This window comes from Mastigoproctus giganteus, chromosome 6, assembly GCF_048544385.1.
Source record: "Mastigoproctus giganteus isolate SK-2022 chromosome 6, ASM4854438v1, whole genome shotgun sequence".
Taxonomy (NCBI): Eukaryota; Metazoa; Arthropoda; class Arachnida; order Uropygi; family Thelyphonidae; genus Mastigoproctus; species Mastigoproctus giganteus.
Genome location: NC_143580.1, coordinates 189,599,262 through 189,616,131, shown reverse-complemented (window position 1 = coordinate 189,616,131; position 16,870 = coordinate 189,599,262). Strand labels below are relative to the sequence as shown.

At 35.0% G+C, this 16,870-nt stretch overlaps 1 protein-coding gene across 2 annotated transcripts in view; it reads right to left on the bottom strand.

Moving 5' to 3' along the window:
* Positions 1-16,870, bottom strand: part of Sos (Son of sevenless guanine nucleotide exchange factor) — a 669,490-nt gene that overhangs the window by 463,463 nt on the left and 189,157 nt on the right. For both annotated transcript variants that reach the window (XM_090376631.1, XM_090376632.1), the window contains exon 8: positions 8,398-8,496. In XM_090376631.1, the coding sequence (XP_090232757.1) occupies positions 8,398-8,496 (99 nt within the window). The remainder of the gene's footprint in view (positions 1-8,397; positions 8,497-16,870) is intronic.

Sequence of the window (16,870 nt, the reverse complement as noted above, 5' to 3'; positions counted from 1 at the left end):
ATAACATCTCAACGGATTTGGTATAAAAGGACGAGTGCGGCAAAGAAGATATCCTGCTTTTATTGATGAGGGCAGATTTGGCCTGTTAAAGGTGAGAATTACATTTCTGGTAGGTATCAGTATATTGTCTCTTTTGACCATAATTCTTTTTACAGCGATGACATTTTGTTCCTTAAGTTCTTCTTTAATTTCTTCCTCCGTCACATTCATCAGGTCCCAACTAGATATTACACCCTTTGATGTATTTAGGGTTGCATGTGGAGTTACGTTAACTGGAATACCAGCAAAAGTTGTCATTTTTAGTAGTTTTTCAGAATGCCTGTGGTTAAGAGTTTCAACAAGTAAGTCCCCTGATTGCAGTCTCTTAACCGTCTTGGGAGACCCTGCAATACTTTCCAGATGTTTTTGGATTAGAAAAGGGGATAGCTTACTGAAAGGCTGTTCTGATAGTGAGTGCATTATTAAAAATGCTGGTAAGTCTGTCACCGAGGGATTTGTTTTCAACCTCTTTGCTTGTGACGAGTCATGTTTATTTTCGGTATCTGGTCGACAGCTTGTCGACTCTATAGTTGGAAACATATTTTTTTCCATGTTGGCTCCTCTTAGCCCCTGGCAGATGGACTTTTCTGCCAAGGTTACCGGCCCCGCCACGGGGAGGCAGGAGCAGTGCCTGGTGTGACCAAGCGAAGTTAGTAGTGATTAGTCTATTAAATATGAAAAGAGAAAGGTTACTTTCCTTTCTTGCTCTCGATCAGTACTTTTGAAAAAAGAGCTGCTATTAAATAAAAGGATTTATTAAGGAGAAGAACGTAAAAGAGAACTAGAATTCACCTTTTGAGAATCGCAGTGAAAGCACAGAGAAATCGCTTAGTCACAATCGCTTGGCACCCGGGGGCTTACATCTTGTATTTGACTTGCCTTCCATTTGGCATAGCCTTGTAGACGAGTTTCTCTTAGCCATTCGCTGAAATTTCAAAGAAGAAATAACAATAGCCATCAAACTTGTGTTCAAGCTTTCAGTCATATGCATTTTGTCATCATGGTCTGATCCAGATTAAGTTGATGTTCATGTTGCTGCTTTCCGGCTGTTATACGCTTTTCAGCATGATGGGCACAGCTTCTGGTCTGGTTTTATGTCTACCTTTGTTAGGTTTTTCAGGTAGTCTGTCATTGACAAATCAATTGGTTGTAAACTTTTTTTTCACAATACGATTTTTCTTCTGGAAAGGATTGCAACATGAATGCTGCAAAAATTCAAATTTTATCAAAAGCAAAGCTTCATGATGTAGACAAAATTTTGTCTTCTTCGCCCAGTTTTAATCCACGTCAACCTATCAGATGTTGTTCTCCACATTCAAATTCTTTAAATAATTTTAACCCAGTTTTGCATGTATAGGATAGCACATGACATTTAGAATTATCCATATGACTGATGGTGCATGAGTCCAGCTTATCTCCAGCAAAATCTTCTGATTCCATGACTTTCATGCTGACTAATAAGTGGACGTTTCTGCAAGCAATGAAAACTTAATTAACTTTATTACATCAAACAATAAAAAATAGAGGAACATAATAAACAAACTGTTCATCATGAAGATAAAACACATTAATAATGGCATGGTTCAAATATCAGCTATTTATACTTTTTTTGTATGATTCTAGAATATTCCAGAGTTCTAGAATGTCCATCAGTTTTTTTTTTTTTTTTTTTTGGAATTCAAGAATGTTCTGTAATTCTAGAATATTCCAGAATTGTAGAATATTCTATAATTCTTGGGTATTCTTCTAGAATATACTCTATTTATAAATTATTCTAAACGTTAGGCATTAAGGAAGTGCTCTTCAACAAAAAAAAAAGATCTCACAAAATAACAATATGGCACATAAAACTACTTGACGTTTAGGCTTAATTTTAAGGCCTTAATTGTAAAGACACAAAACAGATAAACCATGATCCTTGTAGCTGAAATTCTGCTCTTTCCAGTGGTGGCAAAAATGAGAGAATTGAAGGTGTCCCACATCAAGATATTTGCCCACCTTAATATATGTCAAATTTGACCTTCAAATTTTGAGTCAATCTTTGAAGGAAAATATCTCAGCCAGAAAACAAGTATAAGAGATGATATTTAGTTAGGCTGAATTCATGCAGTTGGTAAGTGGAATGTCCAAAGAAGAAGGTACCAAAGGTTTTATTTCAAAGTTATGACTTTCAAAAGTCTTGCTTAAATTTGGTGCAACAAATTTTTGGTGCCAGTTTTAGACCGCACTGTAAAAAATGAAGGTTTTTTGAGCCTGGACACCAAAAATTTTGCATTCTCTGCCAAAAGATAACTAGGTATACCAAGTTTCAGAGAACTACCTCTCACCGTTGTGCAACAGTAACACTTAAAACTTTGAAAATTGTTTTGTGATTTGCTCTGCGTAACACACGTGACCTCCACAAAAATGGTGCTGGTGCCTCAAGCATACTACATTTTGAACTGAAATTTTGCACAGCTTCATTTGAAACCTGTTTAAACATCCACACCAAGTTTCAACAAAATTGAAGATGATCGAGCAGGGACCCCTAGGACACTTGACACGGAATGACCCAACACTAATTTTTCTCTAAGCACTCAGTGCGGCCCACGAAACAATCTAACTTTTGACACTGTGTAGCAAAATTCATTACATCACAGCATGTTGTGCCACTGTTCAGGAGTCTGTTGGGAATAAAACTGTTCAAATTTTGCACTGATGACCATGATATTAAGGTCAAATACAACTGCACAGCTGCTTTACCACTGAACCCAAGGCTATACAGCTCCATACAAATAGATTATGTAATGAGCATGAGGCACAAACTATTTTCTTACAAGGTTTATGGAACACACTCAGTTTTTGCAGCCTTCTAGACCTTTTTCTTTTTTTTTTATCATTTTTCACTGAGAGATCACCTACAGTCTTCCATATCTGAATAACATCACTATTATAGATTTTAGGAAATTCAGTTAAGTCATAGTCGCATGTATAGAAATATTACTAATGTGGCTCCTAACTACCATCATACACTGAGAGTCTGTAAGTTTTGATCAACAACACATACCAGCTTCTAATGCACAAGTTGACTCACAAGGTTTATATTTAGATGTCAGAGCCAATATGTAATGCATAGGAAAATTCTAGCTCAGTACATGATGGCAGAAGGGGCAGAAAAATACTTTTGGCCATATTGCGTAATTTGGCAGTGCAAATATCTGATCCTCGCATACTCTATTTGGAATGAATCAACTATATTAGATCACTTGATATCTAGAGAACAGTATTGATTATCCTGAACTATTTGATAAGCTGAATAAATATTTTGTATCCTTAAGAGTATCCTGGTCTAGCTAATACTAACCGGGAAACGAATGACTTTATGATCACTATAAAGGAAATCAAAAAAAATTATTTCAATTAAAAGTGGAATTTTAGCTGAAAAATGACAATGATATTAGCAAACCTTCAGCTATTATACTGAGAGCATCCTTGAATTCAAAAAAAGTCCACTAAAAGCTGGAGATGTGCAAATTGTTTACAATTCACAAAAATGGCTCAAATGGTGAAATGGGAGAGATCATGACTAATCTAATTAGCTGTAAAAACATTTACATCATTTACACAGAATTCAGAAAATCTTTTAATACAGTTCCCAGATGAACGAATGTTGTATAAACTATATAAATGTGGCACTGGGGCAAGTTATAGGGATAAAGGGATGGTTAAGTGATAGGAGTCAAAGAGCAGCTCTACACACTAACTAGTTTCGTAGACTAATGTTACGAATGAGATCTAACAAGGTTTCAATTGATCTCCTTTACCATTTCTGATAGTTGTTAATGATAAAGATGTAAGTAAATTAAGTTTAATGTCTAAGTTTTCTAAAGATATAAAGGGGGCTGGAGTGGTTAATGATAGTAATCACAGTATGCTAACTGCAACAAGACAAAATATCTGGATGGGATTTTTGCATTTTCAAGGTCTTAAGAGGATCAAATAAAGTAAATTCTGAAGGCATCTTTAGACTTGATCACATTTCATGCCTTAGGAGATAAATTTCTATAGAGAAGCAGTAATTATAGAAGAGATACCTGAAAATATTTCCAATTTCCTTTAATATATATATACACACAGTGGAACTTCTCTATTACAAACTTCTATTTAACGAATTTCTCTGTATTACGAATTTTTTCGCGAAATATTGCACCTTGAAACGAAATTACAGGTAAAATTAACCCCATATAACGAAGTGTTAGTCTCTCTATAACGAATTTTTAAAAAAATTAGTAAAAGCATTTTTGAAGATTTTCAAGCATTTATTGCTAAATAGCCACTCAAATATACTGCCTCCTTCCTTCCGAAATTGCACATTAGCATCTGGAATTAAATAATCATCCTTTTAGTGAACACTTGTGGCCATTGACGCCGTAGGAGGGTCTTTGTTTCATTTTTGTTACAGTTATTAAACCAAATGGGTTTTCTTAAAAGTGGTCATACAATAAATAGGGTAGATTTGTAAATTGATGTTGGCTCAGGGGAAACGAAATTCGCTGTGGTAAACCTTTAGCATGCTGCGGCGGCAACACATAGAATGCTACCATAGTCGGTTTTTAGTAACGCCAACTGAGTGACATTCGCTTCTCACCTCAATTGTACCACGTGACCTTCATGTCAATCATTATATGATATGTCCGTTCTCGTTTATTTCTCCGCGATTATGAAATATCGCGGAGAAATATGGCATATCTGCAAGCAGTTTATCTACGATTTTAAAAAAATCGAGAATCAATTTTAAATGCAATTGAAAGAGGAGCAGACAAGAAGCGAATTAAGTTGTGTATATACGAAGATGTTGATAAAGCTGTTCTAAAATGGGTGCAAATGATACGTGAAAAGAATATCCCAATATCGGGCCTAATAATTAAGCAACAAGCTCTGAAATTTGCACAGTCCCTTGGACATACATAATTTAATGCGAGCACTGGGTGGCTAGATAAATTTAAGAAGCGCCACAGAATTGTGGAAAAGGTTATTTGTGAGAAAGTGTTAATGTAAGTGAAGAAGATTGCAACAGTTGGAGGAACAATACCTTAAAGAATATTTTGGAAGAATATGAGCTTAAGGATGTTTTTAATGCTGATGAAATGAGTTTATTCTTTAAATGTTTACCGAATAGAACACTTGCTTTTAAGGATAAATGATTTGGCGGAAAACAAAGCAAAGAAAGAATCACTGTGCTAGTTGGAGCGAATATGACAGGAAGTGAAAAATTAAGACTTTTAGTCATCAGAATATCAAAAAACCCAAGATGTTTTAGAGGCACAAAATCTTTGGAAGTTGACTACACCTTTTAATAAAAAAAGGATGGATGACAAGTGATATTTTTGAAGAATGAATATTAAAACTAGACAAGCGTATAACAAAAGAAAAAAGGAAAATCGTGTTGGTAACTGACAAATGTCCGGCCCATCCTGCCAGTATTTCTGACAAACTTAAAGGTGCAAAGTTGTTTTTACCACCAAACGTAATGTCAAAACTCCAGCCAATGGACCAAGGCATTATTAAAAATTTTAAATTTCATTATCGAAAGAGAATAATAATGAAGATTGTCAATGCGTTATCAGAAAATAGAAACTTGGAGGTTACAATTAACCTTAGAGATTGCATCTCTGAACTGGCAAAAGTTTGGACAAACGATGTCACTGAACATACTATTTAAAATTGTTTTTCTGGATTTGCATTGAATACAGAAGTCGAACAATGACCGGACGAACAAGATGAACTGCCCCTTTCACAACTGAAAAACTTTTGAACATTATTAGAATCGTCCGGAAACACTGAAAATGAAATAACAGTGGATAGTTATGTTTAGATCACAGCAGAACAACCAAATGAAGATGAAATACTGCTGAACAGTGTTAGATGCGACCACGATCAAGAAGAAATTAACAATGACGCATCAGAACAACCCGTAGAAAAGCCAACTCGCGAAGAAATGATTAACGCTTGATTAATGGTTTGTATGGGTCTACACTTTTGTGAAAATGTTCCTGATAATGTTTTTAATGCTCTGAACAAATGTGAGGTTTTCTTTGAGAATCAGACAATTTTTTAATTGTACTGTGCAAACGAAAATTACAGATTTTTTTAATTTGTGATACTTACCGGCGAAAATTGTGAACGTAATTTAAATAAGTATGTTTTTGAAATAAAATACATTAAAAATAAATGTAGATTCGTTTTCATTTTCTAATTAGATAACACTTTCTAATAAAAAAGATATTCTCTGTATAATGAAATTTCTCTATAACGAATTTTTTTCGCTGGATTTATCGAATTCGTTATAGGGAAGTTCGACTGTATATATAATCTATTAGAGCAATTCGAGGAAGATTGAGGTCTATTACTATCCTTAATCCTCTTCATATTCGCCTTAATTTTTAGGCATAAGCTTCCTTTTCACTACATAAATAAATAGTTGGTACTCATATATATTATCAATTTTTCACTTCCATTATTATTAATTTTCACTGCTATCTGTAGGGCTAGCAGTTATTCTGCCAGTTTTCTGCTAAATTTAAGGTATATTAAAGTAATTAAGCCAATTTGATTATTCATTCACAGTAAATTCTCAGTATATTTGAACACAGAAAAACTGGCAAATGGCAAACAGAAACACAGCTTCAGCTAATTATTGATGGGATATATTCAGTGGAGCTAGCCCTTGTTAACGTTCCATTCAATGTAACCATATATCTATAATTAGCTATATTATCATTTTAATTTTACTACTTCATTTTATTTTATTTTATGTTTATTTATAGGGTACAACAAAGAAGTCCAACTTGGGTTTATTAAACTTGGCACTTTGAGCTAATGAGTATAGTTTTCACCCGTAATACTTTTGTCCAATTTATCTAGTTGGTATTATTATTAAATAAAATATTGTTTTATATATATATATATATATATATATATATATATTTTTTTTTTTTTTTTTTTTTATTTCGTGGCTAATCGTTTTTCCAAAACTAAGTCAATTATAAGTTCCTCGTTTCTATTATGCTACCTCTAGATCTGTTTTTATGCTGAAATATTGTGTAATTAATAGTGAATGGCTTCCACAAAAGTAGTAGCTTTTTACCATACTGTTAGCGCCGACCGGGCTGGCCGAGTGGGTAAAGTACCTGCCCGGCAACCCAAAGGTCGCGGGTTCGATTCCCGCCTCGGGCTTGGATCAAAGTACTGCAAAAACCTTGGGAGGTGCAATATGGCCACTAGAAGCCGATGCGCCAACAAATACCAAATCAATCAATCAATCATACTGTTAGCAAATTTATTATAATTATTTTCCTTCCTCTACAAGTTTTCCTAAAATACCTCTGTACACAATTATTTCCTACCACTTATTTAAATCTCTGACCATCAGTTTCTATTGCTCTTTCTAACATATTAAAGAACTCTCCTATTTTCAACTCTTTTTTTTGAGGCTTCAAATGGGTCATATGCAGAGACAAATTTCATAAGAAAACCTAGCATCTTAAATTTTGATCACAGAAAGCTAATGGGTAATGTTTCACAGTCAAAGAACTTATTTCTAAGCTTTTTCTTAAAGCTACAAGCCAATGATAACATTCCTTGAACTTTTTCTTACTTCCAGAATAAACTAATTTATAATTATTGATCCCTCATGTTCATCTTCTAGGTTTTTATGATATCTTCTGTTGTCTAGTTCACTTTTTAATTTCATTTCTTTGCTGTTTAAACTTCCAACAATTTTAATTTTAATTTAATTATTAAAAATGATAAACCTACTTGAATGACTATCCAAGTAACATATGTAATACTGCATGGCTCATTTTCCTGATAAGTACAGGAGACTGTGTGGATCCAAGCAATGGATCAACAATTAAGACACATCTCAAACAGTATGTATATTAACTGCTTTGCCTTACCATACTGAAAAGATTCAACCTACAATTTATCTTATTTGTTTCAGTAACCAATATGGCTCTGTACTAACAGATTATACCACGAGAAACTGAAAAGTGGACATTAAATCTGAATCCCAGTCAGTTCCTCACAAGCCTAGTTCAGAAAGGGTGAGAGGTGTGTGACTGGTCAAAGGGCTTCAGACCATTCAGTAACCCATTATCACAGTAAGTATTTTTGCTGATATTGGTGAAAAATTGCATCTGATTTACATAACACATTTATGTATATCATTCATGCCATTTACCCTAGCTAACAGTTTTGATATTTTGCCAATGCTATTAATACAAGATTATCTGACTAGACTAGACTTAAGGTTATCTAATTTAAAAAAAGTTTATTTTAAAAAAAATTTAAATTATTTTAATTTCATGTAATTAATACCTTTAGATATTCAAAATACTGGAAACAATGAAAAAGTGGACCAAGTAACAGCTTTGGAAGTACATATTTTACTGCTAAGATGAAACCATGGCCAGCAGTCTGTAAAGAGATTAAATGATTACTCCACTCAGTAAAAGTTAAATAAAACTCAGTACAGTATAATGAAATGTAAATATCAGTTTCTAGTCCAACACTATTTCTAAAAAATGCACTTTAAATTTAAAAAAACCTAAAATCTAATATATAACAAATATAAAATTTTAAAAGGAACATATAATATGAGATAAGCAATTTTAATATCATATCACTGACCACTGTTCATTATTCTTCTGATTTTAGTGCGAACAATTTTTTTAATTATTTCTGCTGGGTCTGAGTATCTGATTTTTGTAAATTTATCATCTATTTTCTTAATTCCATAATTTTATAATTCATCCAGATGTCCTCTTCTATTACTGTGTAATTAATGTATGCTTATTTTTCATCCTTGTTCAAAACATACTGTCATGCATTTTCAATTAATTTTCTTTCAGCATTTTTTTTTTTTTTTTTTTTTTTTTACATGTTTCTTTTTCATTTTTGGAGGTGTACTGACTGACGAATCTCCTTCAATTTATTACCATAATAAAGCTTAGCACTGTTTTGTCACTTAAGACTTGGTGCTTGCTCAATACATATTTAATCTAGTCTGTTGAGAATTAAAATTTCTCAACAAGCTATGACTCTCTCTCTCTCTCTCTCTCTCTCTCTCTCTCTCTCTCTCTCTCTCTCTCTCTCTCTCTCTCTCTCTCTCTCTCTCTCTCTGTGTGTGTGTGTGTGTGTGTGTGTGCGCGCGCACACACTTTAAGAATTTAAGAAAAATTCTTTAAGAATTTGTCAATAAAAAGAGGTAAATTTTAGTGGAAGTTTTACCATATACTGATAGCACATGCATGTAAATACAATAAACCAATACAAATTGTACATTCTTATATCAGATTACCTAGAAGTTATTTACAAGGATAGGGAAAAATTCTAAAAAGCAAAGCCAGTAATATTATGACTTAACTCTTGCTGGAATTTGGAAACCAACTGCAACGGCTTTACTGGTAATCAAGTGTGCACACCAATTACTGCAAAAAGATGGTATAATATTCCTACAAAACAACAAAGCAATGTTGCTACTACAGCAATAATAGTCTCTCACTCACTTCAATAAACATTTCCTGAATATCACATTTTAAGTCTGGATGGGTGAATGGATGAGCTCGGGAAATGAGAAAGAAAAGAAACTGTTGTGGTGAGAATTATATTAATTTGGTTACTCATATTAACTAAAACAGTGTGTTTTGGTTGGTTAATAACTCCCCAAAAGAGTGTTTCCACTTGCTTGCTTGTAATCATAGCTAACAGCTACTATTATTCAGACATTAAATCACACATTTATACAAAATGTGATGCTTGAAAAACTTTTCCGCAGTTACTGTTTCAGCAGCCATTGGGAAAGATTTTTGAGATGAGTAATAGGCTAAATCACTGAACCCAAGGAAAAATGCAAAATTATGTTAAAATGATTTCTAGCATCATATTAAAATAAAATAATAATAATAATAAAATGATTGTTTTCAAAGTTTAAATAGTAGTAGTAGAGGCAGGTGATGCAAGAAAACAAGAGTATGAGCTTATGTAGCATCTGCCAAAAGGGGAAAAAAAATTTCACACATCCATTCCTTCTAAAAATTTGTCCAGTTCTGCCTTGAATTTATTTAAGCTATCAACTTCCACGACGACACATGGAAGTTTGTTCCAGCAATCAACTGACCACTGGTTAAAGGCAAATTTCCATACATCTGTTCTACAACTGTCTTTCCTCGATTTGAATTTATGCCCCTTCAGGTTTGTAATCTGAGCAAGCGGAAGAATTCCATCAGAATTGAGCCTGTTCAACCCATTCCAGGCCTTATAAACCTCAATCAGATCACCTTGCAGGAGCTTAGTGTCCAGACACTGCAATTTGCAGATCTTAAGCCTTTCTTGGTAAGACCACCCTTTCGTTGCCCTCACCAATCTTGTTATCCTTCTCTGTACTTGTTCTAGCAACTATACATCCTTCCTAAAATGAGGCCTCCAGACCTGACTGCAGTACTCAATGTGTAGCCTGACCATTGCTTTATACAAAGGGATAATCACCTCCTTTTACCTACTAGGAAAATTCCTGTATATTATTGACAATATCCCATGACCTGCTCTAGCAGCCTGTCCACACTGCTCAGAAAACTTCATATCTGACTGCACAATTAATCCCAGGTCTCTTCCATTTTCTACCACCCTAAGTGTAGTACCACACAGTTGGCACATTTCTCTGAGGTTACTTCTACCCATATGCAGTACTTCGAATTTGTCAATGTTAAAGTTCAGTTGCCACTTCTCAGCCCATCTGCACAACTTTTCTAGATCCTGTTGCAGTAGCAGTAGCACACTGGCATTACTGTCATTAACAACCCTGCCAATACTTGGACATTAAGCCTAATATACTTTCATCAATATCATTGATAAATATATAAAACAACTGTGGGCCCAACACTGAACCTTGGGGACTCCACTAATAACATTAGTCCGCAAAGAGTAGCGTCTGTTGATTACTACTCTCTGTCTTCTCCCACTCAACCATCCCTTTTATCCATTTTAGCAACTTGCCCTTAAGGCCATACTGCTCCAATTTGTACAGTAGTCTTCCATGCACAATAGTATCAAAAGCTTTCCTGAAATCCAGGTATATGATATCAAAATTATTTTTTGCATCCAGTACTTTGTAACCACATCACAGTATCCAATCAAATTTTTCAGACTAGTCTTTCCCTTAACAAACCAATGCTGTGTCTGAATTATTGCTGCAGTCTTGTCTAGATGATCCTGCAATGCTTCTTTAACCAGTGACTTCATTATTTTCCCCGGAACAGAAGTTAAACTAATGTCTGTAATTACTCGTGTCACCCTTTGAACTCCCTTTGTGAATTGGGGATACATTTGCATATTTTCAGTCCGTGGGGACTTCCGCTGAGTCCAAGGATGCTCTCATAATTATGGTTAAGAGTTTGCTTACTTCCTTTGCCACCTCCTTTAATATAATTGGATAGATCCCATCCACCCCGTTGCCTTTCTTATGTTTAACTTCAACAATTTCTCCTCCACTTTTCTCTCAGTTATAATCATTAAGTTCCCTGTTATAGAGTTAAATAAGCTTCTGTCCTCCACTACTAAATGATGTACAGTTTGAATAACACAGCTATCTATTTATTAGAAGCAACCAATAAGATAGAAATACATCATTGTGTACATCACAAATTTAACTCTTTTTAAGAAACATGCTACCCTGAGAAGCTACAGCACAGTTTCCCATTACACAATTTACAATAACTGAAGCAACAGCACTTGACAAAACACACTTTCAAGTAACTTCTAGATTATTATTTTGTAGTAATATTTTCACAAGTGACATTTGAATGCCAAACTTATGAGATTTTTCCACAGTTAGTTCCTCCATGCAGATATCTAATTAGCCTATCTAATCATTCAAGAGAGAAATGTTCTGTGATAAATATAATATCACTTTATTTGACCTAATGCAGTGCACTCTCAAAATAGGTAAAAATGTTCTAATTGATATATGTTCTTATAATATTATACTGATATACATAAAAATGTTCTAATTGAAATGACATGCGAGAATATTGCAGTAAAATGATTTAATAACTGATTATTATTAAAAGAAATTATTTAGAAGAAAATAATTATATAAGAAAGGATATAATACATAACAAATAATTAAAGTTGAAATAATTCAAAAATGTTCAGCATGACACCATATTATGCAGTATGGAAGCATACCTAAAATCAGTTAAATTCCCCTTTAGCCCTAAAACCAGCATGGATTAATCATGCATGGACTCAATAAGGTGTTTAAAGCATGCCAATAGAATGTTGTCCATGATGATTCAATTGTTTCCCTCAGCTGTTGTGAATTAAATCACTGTGAATCTCTACTCTGAAGAGCTTATCCTCATTCACAGGTGCTCAACTGGATTGAGATCTGGTGTTGGAAAGCCCTGCAGTAGGCTGAGTTCACTCATATGTTCCTTGAACTAGTTCTGTACAATTTTGGCTTTGTGACATGGCTCATTATCCTCTTAGAACCCATTTACTGATGCAACATTTGGATGCCACATTTGATTACTGGGATACAAACCTAAATTCCACTATGGTATTTATAATGTATTTAGGAAATATAGGGAAGACAGACGGGGTGAGGGGTCGTGTTTCTTATCAAAAGCAGCCTGAGTGCAAAAAGAGCTTTTGCTGAGTCTGAAGTTAAGTCTGCCAACATAGAATCTGTGTGGTGTGAGTTAGTTGGATGACAGCAGGTAATAATGACAGCAGGAGTAATCTAAAATTGGAAGATTGTGAAGAAAGTCTTTACATGCAGATGGAATGGGCAAGCAAGCATGAATGTCTTATTATCAGTGACTTTAATATGCCCCAGATTGATTGGAATATGTGGGAGAGAAATGTACCATGGAGAAATTTTTTTTAAAATAAATTAGATGATTATTATCAGTGTACTTCCCAGAAAATTTTGCCAGCTAGGAGACATTATGAAGTAGCCGGGTGGGGAAGTGTAATATTTCGCAATATTATAAAATTTTCTGTTATTTATAAATGTGACTTAAGCAATCCAGAGCAAAAATTAATTGCATAATTTAACATTATATGCTCCTGTCACGTTGACCTCAATTGTATAGTATGTTTGAATTAATACTGATCGAGATCAGTAAGCAGTACCATACAGTACCACGAGAATCGCTTGAATTTTAGCTGGGCAGTCGGTTTAATCCACCGGGCGGTGCACCCATTCAACAGGTCCTGGGGAGAACACTGATTATTTGTACCAGCATGTTAGAGAAAGTACTAAGGTTGAGAATATTCTTGAACCCCATCATTACTAACAAATCAGATGACATCACAGGTCTTAAAGTACAGGAACCATTGTCAGTAAGTGATCATGTAATCGTCAATAACAAAGAAAAAAAGCTAATTAGATTGGACTCTTGTGCACTGGGTGTGGGAATGTCTTAGATAACCAAGCTGATGTTGCAGATGAATTGAATATGTATTTTGCATCAGTCTTTACTGATGAAAGACTCTTCATGCTGAGAAGAAGCTGTGTGAGTGAGGCTGAGCCATATGAAATTAGTAATGTCATAATTACAGATGATTGTTTATTAGAAAAATTTTTGAGCATAAAGGCAGGTAAGACTCCCAGAGTTGATGGCATATACCTGGTAGTTTTCAGAGAGACCACCAGGGAGTGTATTGAACCATCAAGGTTAATTATGAGGGCATCTTTGAACTCGGGGGAAGATTCCTTTGGATTGGAGAAGTGCCAATGTATTCCAATATATAAACAGTTTTAAAAGTGAAGTTGGTAATTACAAACCAGTTAGTCTGACTTCAGTGGTTGTAGGAAAATTCTTAGAGGCAATGATTAAGAGTGAAATCTAGGGACATTTAGACAGATACGGTATTCTGGACACACAACATGGTTTTGCTAATCATTTTTAACTAACTTAGTAGGCTATTTTGGCACAGTTATTCATGAGCTGGATTTATCAAACAATTTTAATTTATTTGGATTTTAGCAAGGCACTTGACTCAGTCCCTCATGAGAGGTTACTGTATAAGCTTGAACATGTTGAGATTACTGGTAAGATTATAAGATGGATTGCTGGTGGCTGAAAGGCAGAAGGCAGAGGATTGTGATTAATGGATATTCTTCAAACTGGTGTAATGTCAGGAGTGTGGTCCCTCAAGGATCAGTTCTTGGAACACTGTTGTTTCTCATTTTCATAAATGATATCAACAAAGGGACAGAAGGAGCGATGTCAAAATTTGCAGATAACATAAAGATTGGTAGAGTTGTTAATTATCAGTGCCCCTTCATGATGCAGAAAAATGCAAGGTCTTACATTTGGGGAAGAGCAATCCCAAAATAAATTATAGACTTGGTGGAATTGAATTAAAGGGATCTGGGATTTATGATTTATTTATGATATTAAAGGGATCTAGAATTTATGATATTTCATAAATTATAAAGTACGAAGCTTTCTGAACAATGTAAAGAGGCAGCTAGGAAAGCCCATGGTGTCCTATCGATGATTTATCGAACGTTATTCTTTAGAGATAGGGAGGTCATACTCCCACTGTATGAGTTAATTGTAAGACCACATTTGGAATACTAGGTTCAAGTATGGAGACCTCGTCTGAAAAAAGAAATTGAGTTTCTTGAAAGGGTCCAAATACAGGCAACTTGCATGGTGAGTTCGACAGCAAAAGGATGACTGTATAAGGACAGGCTTCGATTATGTGGACTACAGAGCTTGGCAACCAGAAATCTCATGGGTGATCTGACTGAGGTTTATGCGGCATTGAGGGATTGGTAAAATGAATGAAGGTGGAATTTTCACTGTTATAAAGAATTTGAGAACTAGAACCATAAATTCAAATTACAGGGTTAAGGCTTAGATTAGATTGTAGGAAGTTTTCTGTTAGCCAGAGTCACTGATTGCTGGAACAAGTTGCCCTTGCAAGTAGTTGAAGCTGACAGTTTGAATAAATTGAAAGGTCAACTGGATAGTTACCTGTGCAAGGAGGGAAGCATATAATTCGTATTTTCTTATCTACTTTGATTTTTTTTTTGCCAGTGCAGCACAAAAGTCTATGGCTTCCTTGTACTATATTGTGAATATAGTACAAGGAAGTATTAGTATTAGTTAGTATACAAGAAAAATATATATTTTCAGTGGTTGGTTTGAAGCTTCTTTTGGCTCCCAACTCAAGACTACAGAAAGGAAAGAAAAGAAAAGAAAAACTAATTAATACCTCATTATTACAAATTCATTTGTAGTAAGTACAGCAACAATTTCAGTTTTACAAGATTCCAAATGTTACACACACTATCTGAAAACAAATACAGTTTAACTTGGTTATAACAAATATCAAGAGACTAACAAAATTTCCTTGTTATAACCATTACTCGCTATATCAATGATAGTGGAAATGGGATGTCTTCGTCATTGAAATCTTTCCTGATTTCTGCCCAAACACAGTCAATTCATTCATTTGCCATTATTGGAACTGCTGGTCGAGATTCTCCACTAATTTTTGCATAAATGATGTAGTAGTAGTAGTAGTGGCATGTGATGCAAGAAAGCAAATGTATGAGGTTATGCAGAATCAGCCAAAAAAAAAAAAAAAAAAATCACACCATTCCCTCCAAATGCCTGTCCAATTCCTCCTTAAATTTATTCAACCTATCAACTTCCACAATGACAGATGGAAGTTTGTTCCAGCAATTAACCACCCGCTGGCTAAAGACAAATTTCCGCACATCTATTCTTCATCTGTCCTTTCTTAATTTGAATTTATGCCCCCTTAGGTTCGTAATCTGAACAAGTGGAAGGATCCCAACAGAATTCAGCGTGTTGAACCCATTCAAGGCCTTATACACCTCAATCAGATCACCGCGCAGGTGCCTAGTCTCCAGCCACTGCAATTTGCAGAACTTAAGCCTCTCTTGATAAGAGGATCCCTTCATTCCCCTCACCAATCTTGTTGCCCTTCTCTGTACACACTCAAGTAAATCTACATCCTTCCTAAAATGAGGCCTCCAGACCTGTACGCAGTACTCAAGGCGTGGCCTGACCATTGCTTTATACAGAGGGATAATCACCTCCTTTTCCCTGCTAGCAAAATTCCTATATATCATTGACAAAACCCCATGACCTGTCCTGGCAGCCTGTCTGCATTGCTCAGAAAACTTCATATCTGCCTGCACAATTACTCCCAGGTCTTTTTCATTTTCTACCACCTTAAGTGTAGTACCACACAGTTGGTACGTTTCTCTGGGGTTACTTCTACCCATATGCAGTACTTTGCATTTGTCAAGGTTAAACTTCAGTTGCCACTTCTTAGCCCATCTGCCCAAATTATCTACATCCTGTTGCAGTAGCACACTGCCATTACTGTCATTAACAACCGTGCCAACCTTTGTATCATCTGCAAACTTTGACACTAAACCTGATATACCTTCATCAATATCACTGATAAATATACAAAACAACAGTGGACCCAACGTTGAACCCTGTGGGACTCCACTAATAACATTAGTCCAAGAAGAGCAGCACCCATTGATTACCACCCTCTGTCTTCTCCCACTTAACCATCCTTTTATCCATTGTAGCAACTTACCCTTAATACCATTCTGCTCCAATTTGTACAATAGTCTTCCATGCGCAACAGTGTCAAAAGCTTTCCTGAAATCCAAATATATGATATCAAAATTATTTTTTGCATCCAGTTCCTTTGTAACCACATCATAATATCCTATCAAATTTGTCAGACAAGACTTTCCCTTAACAAACCCATGCTGTGTCTGAAT